This window comes from Symphalangus syndactylus, chromosome X (genome assembly GCF_028878055.3).
Source record: "Symphalangus syndactylus isolate Jambi chromosome X, NHGRI_mSymSyn1-v2.1_pri, whole genome shotgun sequence".
In the NCBI taxonomy this organism is placed as follows: domain Eukaryota; kingdom Metazoa; phylum Chordata; class Mammalia; order Primates; family Hylobatidae; genus Symphalangus; species Symphalangus syndactylus.
In genome coordinates this window covers 58,836,550-58,843,398 of record NC_072447.2, presented here as the reverse complement: position 1 = coordinate 58,843,398, position 6,849 = coordinate 58,836,550, and the positions used below count along the sequence as shown (strand labels likewise).

The 6,849-nt window shown below is 33.2% G+C and overlaps 1 protein-coding gene across 18 annotated transcripts in view; it reads right to left on the bottom strand.

Moving 5' to 3' along the window:
* Window positions 1-1,169: 1,169 nt before the first annotated feature.
* KDM6A (lysine demethylase 6A) overlaps window positions 1,170-6,849 on the bottom strand; it is a 239,873-nt gene continuing 234,193 nt past the window's right edge. For 9 of the 18 annotated variants that reach the window (XM_055269068.2, XM_055269070.2, XM_055269073.2 and 6 more), the window contains 4 exons: window positions 6,086-6,193; window positions 5,213-5,339; window positions 3,173-3,343; window positions 1,170-2,037 (listed from right to left, as the gene is read on the bottom strand). In XM_055269068.2, the coding sequence (XP_055125043.1) occupies window positions 2,008-2,037; window positions 3,173-3,343; window positions 5,213-5,339; window positions 6,086-6,193 (436 nt within the window). In that variant the 3' untranslated portion in view covers window positions 1,170-2,007. Of the gene's footprint in view, window positions 2,038-3,172; window positions 3,344-5,212; window positions 5,340-6,021; window positions 6,194-6,849 lie in introns of those variants that run through there. The other 9 variants (XM_055269081.2, XM_055269071.2, XM_055269074.2 and 6 more) reach the window with 2 other exon arrangements.

Sequence of the window (6,849 nt, the reverse complement as noted above, 5' to 3'; positions counted from 1 at the left end):
TTGCAAAAATGTTTGTCTTGAGTTATTCTCAATAACCTTTGGATAGGAGATTTTATAAGAAAACCACTTAAAAATATTAGTGATTAAATGTCCTGAATAGCATTTAGACAAGCATTCTTGCTCCATAATTAAAATAGATTTGGCATTTTTTCCTTCTGAAATTTTAAATAAGAGATGATTACTTCTAGTAGATAGCCAATATTTACCAAATTATTAACTAATCGAAAAAAGTATCTCCATGCTTTCAACCTTCAAACTGTCTAAGAGGATAACATACTCTAAATCTGAAAGAGTATGTGATTAATGCAATCAGCATGGCATTTCACTAGATAGAATAAGCTCTCTTTAGCCATATATCTATAATCTTGATTTACAGCATTCTCTATGCTTCTTCACTAATGCTTCCTGGAAAATTCATACAAAGAACAATATGATTAAATGAGAGTATGTGTCAAATGCTTCAGAAAATGGAGGTATAAATGCAAGGTGCTGTTATTACAAAATGAAATACTATCATTAATTAGCAGTGACTTGTGAATGCTAATATAGATTGCTATATTTTACTAGTGATAGGGAATTTGCAGCACTCCTCCCCCAAATCATGTCATGCAAGCAAAAAAGCATGAGATTTCAAAATTGCCTAACATTAAAAAATAAGTCTCTTAATTTATTTGCATTCTAAAATAGAGCCCTTCATCCTGAATCCCCCTTTCCATATAAAATGGTACTAAGTCATGTACAGGATTTGTCAAGCCCATATAACATTCCCTTTAAAATCTTAAGTTCAATCACTATTTGTTTTCTACTATTATACTACATTTTGGCAGCAATTGTTTATTGGTCTGTCATTGCAGTAATTGCAACTTAACAATAAACCAGTCTGACATTTTAGGTCTTGAGGATACATACCATATATATTTCTTTAAAAATAATCATACTTTTTGTAAGCAATACTTTACAGTAGACACCTCAAAAATCTACCATAGATGTGAAACTTAAAACGAGAAAAATTTAAGTTCTAAATATTTATACATATATATCCAGATTTCTATATATATTATATATACATACATAAGTATATATAAAATATATATAATCAGATTTCAAAAATGAACAAAAACTGGGCACTGTACATAAAGTCTTTTTAAAACTCAAACAATAGAAAACTCTTTAAACATTAAACAATTTTAATAAAAGTTTCTGTACAATGCTAAGCAGTTTTATTTACACATAGAAAATGTAATAGGAGTAGTGTTTGAAATTACAGAACTCCTTAAAATTTCAATGGCAGGTAAATCTGGAAAAAATAACAGCATTCCATTCACAAATATTTTCAAGCAATAAATATGTATTTATAAATAGTGTAAATTTACATCAAGATTAGAAACAAAAATCACAAATCTGAAGTTTATTCCTTAGTCTATGTGCAATCCATTACCTTTGTGACTTGGCTGTTAATTTTTTAATTTTATTTAGGAACCAAAAGTGTAACCATCATGGTCTCAAAACAAGACAGAAAAACATAAAAGCAGTAAAAAAGTGTCTTACCTAACTTTTCACATTAAAAAAAAGTTGACCAAAGAAAGACTTAAAATTGCTAACTACCTTACAAAGAAATGACCAGCTAGGCTAGTATTTTTTTTCCAAGGAAAATTCTGAAGGGGGAAAAGACAGATGAAAACAAATTCATCAGCCCAGAAATAGAGAAATATAAAAGAGGTTGTCTTCAAGTCAGTAGTCTGTAAGATGTTGCCAGTTTTGTCAGATATATACAAAACATGGAAATTATTATTTTTTTTTGAAGTACAGCTGATCAGCTTTGTTAGAGTCCTGGAGTAGGAGCAGTACTCTCTCCCGTCCAGTTGGTTGACACTCCGCACTTGGAAGGTTGCATAGACACAGTTTTCAGCCAGCAGCCTTACGAGATAGCTACAAAAACCAGTGGTGCAGAACTGGGTTATTTCCTGAATAGCAGAAAAGGTCTCATTTAATGTCCATGGAACAATATCAAGATGAGGCGGATGGTAATGGAGGAGCCTGAAAATAAAAGTAAGGTAGGTTATTCTGATATGCAAATTGTTAATAGCTCATGGCTACAAACATATAGTCTGCTTGTGAAGTTAGGGGAAATAACTCAAAAAGTTCAACAGCCTGCTATGCAACATAAAAGTACAACCTACCTTACTATCTCCCATTCAGCCAATTTTCCTAAGAATCTAAGACCATGATCCCACTCAGTGTACTTGCAATTTTCTATACTTCTTCACCAATTAGTCAAAAACTCTTGGAATGTTATTAAGTTTACCATTTTTTAAGATTGCTTAAAAAAAGGGGGCTTCTTGAAAAATAATTTAACAAATTATAATTTCACTAGTGACTGCCTTCAGAATCTATCTCAGCTAGGTAACATATTTTCTTCAACTTATTCCAGATAATTTTCTTCTTCAAGCAATCTTGAAGACCATTCAAGTGAAAATATCAGAAACTAAATTTCAAAAAGTTAGTTTCTGATCACATATGTGTGGGAGACAAGTACTGGAGAAAATCAACAATTCATAAATTATCTCTGTGTTTCTATTCATAAAGCTATTGATCTGCTAAAGTAAAATGCTTCCCCCAAGCATCTGCTGTCTGAAATTAAAAACTGTGTGCAATTTATAAGTATACTTGAATTTCATAAGGTTACATAACATACCAGGAAGTTAAGCTCCATTAAATACTCCCATGAGGTTAATACTTCTGGCAAGGACAAAATTTTAAACAAATACAATTAGCTCTAAAAGCAGAAGTATATTTAAAAGCACACTTACTGATTCATTTTGTGGGCTCTAATAACCTACATACACAAACATTTTATCAACTGAGATAAAATGACATAAAAGATATGATAGTGTTCTATCTAAAGCATGCAAAGACTTTTAAATGTAATTGTTGTAAAATTATTTAGGCTGGTCTCACCCAGGAAGAAAACTGAAAATGATATATGCCAATTTTATAGGAATAAATACCTGGAAATGGAGGGGGGAATGATACGAATATACCCTCATGCAATATCTAATGAGCCAAAGGAAAATTTAAAATATTTCATTACCTCCTACTTATCAGGTGGGAGAGCAAACACTGCTGCTTCATAACCCAGCTAACTATGTACTCACATGTTGATTTGACTTACTAATGTAAATTGGTCATAGACTTGCATCAGGTCCTCCATTTTGTACTGTTCTAGCACCACAAAGTTTTCCAGGTTTCCGCTTGTTTTTCGTGCACAATCTTGGCAATGTACTACGTAGGTCTTTCGTGAATTACTCTCATTAGTGACAAAAAGCAGATCAAAAACCTCCACCTGTTTTATACAAGAGAAAAACGTATTCAATAGAGATGGTGGTATTTACTGTACTGCTTTAGTATAATCATGGAATTCTACTTGAATGAAATTGTGGACAGTGATCTCTGGTTAAGAGTAGGTGGTAAGAAAAACATGGCTGTGTTTGAGAATCTTTAATAGACCAGGTTTATTTTGCACCAAATCCAAAGACATGGGTAGTAATGCATATTTAGGGGAATAATCAAAGGGAATGACATACTCATGACAACCACTGGCAAGGCCCAGTTCAAAAGTTTGATAAAGGTCAACCTATTTTTAAATCCAAAACATTAGTATACAATCAGATATAAGTGATCATTTTATGTATTCATGAGTACAGCATTATTTTAGAAATAATACCTCTATCTTATACAGAAAGATTAATGAGTTGCTAGGGTTCAGGTAGGATAAGGAACAACACACCTAACTGGAATCTATCTGATCTCCTAATGACTCACTTTGGTCAGGCCATACAACATTTAAAAAAAAAAAAAAAAAAAATCAATGGATTCAATCATTTCAAATAAAGGTTGATGTTAGAATTACAGAATTTCAAGGTTTGAAATGGACCATCAACATCCTGTCTTTGGCTTATCCTTAAATTTCTTCAATGACAGAAAACTCTTATGATCCCATGTCTTCTTTTAACAGTTAACTACAATCCTAGAGTTCAACATGTTATCCATTACTGTCAATAGGCAGCAATACAAACCTAGTGACCTGAGCTAGAAAATTGGTGAGCATTCTTCAACTTGTCCTTCTACTTCTGCCATTTAATGAGGTGTCTCGCTGATTTTACCCTCTAAATATTTTTGAATTCTTTCCCTTCTTTAATATTCCCATTGCCAGGTTCTAGTCTAGGCCTTAAAATAACAACTCTTAAGACCACTGCAACAGCTTATATATTGCTGTCCTTTCCAACCACTTTTCTCCCTGAAACACATATCTTACCCTTAGTTGCCTGCTCAAAACCTTTTAATGGCTTCAATAACCTTGGAATATCAAATTCCTTAAAACCATTCAAGATGTGCTACAAATTACATGCCACCTATACTTATGAGCGGAATTTGCAGTCTGTGTTCCAGCCGAAATGGAACACATTCAACCTTTTCTATAGCCATTTCATTTCCTTGTTCTCTTCTTGTGCCTATAGCCCATGACAGTCTACCTCCGATTCTCATCACTTTTTTAAGCCTACTGATATCATACTCTTTTTTCAAGGATGGACTCAAATGCTAATACCTTTGTGAATTCTTATGCCAATACTAGAAGAAAAAATTAGGTCATTTTCCCCCTCAGTGTTATCATTAACAGGAAGTCCAACTTCACATTCATCATAGTCTCATGCACATTACAATTAGTTGTTTATAATCTGTCTGCTCCAAGTAGAACTTAAACTCCTTCATAGGAGGCACCACATCTTTGTTCCTGCACCTCTTGCAAGCCTTGGCCACACAAGATTGACAAATGTATTGTGAATTGCACCAGAGAGGACTGATAATCGATCTGCCTAGAGTTATACGAAACATCCAGTTTATTGGCATCTGTGTACATCTAGATTGTTCTCAGTTTAAAATCTCAGACTAAATTTGCTGATTATCATCTGTTGAAGATCTATCACAAAAATGACTCTGCAGTAGATACTTTTAAGGTTAATTCACAGTGAAATATCGTTATTATCACACTGAATTTTAATATAATGGCTAAGTAACAAAATCGAATCCAATGTTAATTACTATAAACTGGATTACATAAAAGTATAAAAAAGTTTTTTAAAAATAAAGAGAAACCAAAAATGGAGAGGGAAGAGGCTTTATAAAACAACTGTGGATAAGAACAATTACTTACTTCACAAATGCTACAGTAATGAGCTGGTTCTTCTTTTGTCCGCCCATGCCATATAATCTCTTTTCCTGCAGCAATGAGAGCTTCCCTCAATGTCTGACATTGCTTCAGAGTTCTTAGAAGACAATACCTATTGTGGGGGAGAAATTATTTGTGACCAGCAACTGAATATTGAATATTTTTAGCATAAAAGATATACCAACTAGAAATAATGCCAAGAGACTTGATTCTAATGTCTATGACTTCATAATTTTTCTTTCATCAATTTATCAAATATTCTGATTTTAAAATGACAATGCTCAGCAGGCCTGATGAAAATATTAAAACATTTAAAGTTGAGAAAATTAATATCTGGATATCAAAATATAATGGTCTTAGTACATAAAAACTGACTCCCTGCTTAAATGTGAGTTGCTAATTTTGGCTCTTATTTGGGCAAGTCAGTTAACCTCTCTGGGAGTCAATTTCCTCAACCTTGAAATAAGGGGTATGAATTCCAGATATGAACTTCTATGATTCTAATAAGGCAGGAAGGCATATTTTTTTTTTAATCAATACTACCTAAACACTCATTAACAGCATCATCTGTACAGCTGCTTTAGAAACTCAAGTCTATAAGCAGAAAAAATATTTATGAATTTAGTCACTACAGGATATTTGTTTAACTATAATACTAAAGAAAAAAGTATGTCTTCATTTTATCTTGAAGGTAACAGTGGAATCCATTCAAATTAAAACAACTTAACTTTTCTTATAACTTATACCTTTTCTAAACTCATACTTAGGATGCTAACAACATAGTAAATTCTCACAATTTGTACTGATTCTCCTATAATTTTCTGTCATTACTTGGAGTTGTTTGCTCAATTATCTTACTCTCCTGTGAATCTTAGTGGCTCAGGTTCTCCATTTGAACGGAGAGGTTGAACTAGATGATCTCTAAGGCACTTTTCAGCTCTAAAATTCGGAGACAATGAAAATATCCTAAAGAAAAGGAAATGGGTTTAGCAACTGCATGTTGTCTTGAAAGCAAAGGTCTTATCTATTTTATTCCTGCTATCTATTTATCTGCTCACCACCTAGGGCACTGCCTAGCATATAGTAGCTTAAGCAATAGACAACTAAAATTCAAATTGTAAGTACTAAAATATTTAATTTATCTTATATTTCTTTGCTATTTTATACGTTACTACGTTAAAGTATTGTTATGTATCAGAACCCATGTATATTAACCTGGCGGTGGGTGGGGAGGTGGGGAATGACTAAAAACATTTGTAAAACCTGTTAGCTTATTTAACAAATATAAAACAATATCAATTTTATAGTTGTAGGCCAATTCCTTAAGTATCATATTCAAAGATTGCACTCTCAGCTTGGCTTCAACAATTCTTGCATATTTAACTTATTTAGAAACAAAAACATTGCTTTAGACCAGCGGTCCCCAACCTTTTTGGCACCAGAGATCAGTTTCGTGGAAGACGGGTTTTTCCACAGACCTAGGGGGAGGGGCAGGGGGAATGGTTTTGGGATGAAACTGTTCCACCTCAGATCATCAGCATTAGCTTCTCATAAGGAGCAAGGAACCCAGATCCCTTGCACGTGCAGTTCACAATAGCGTCCCTGCTCCTATGAGAATCTAA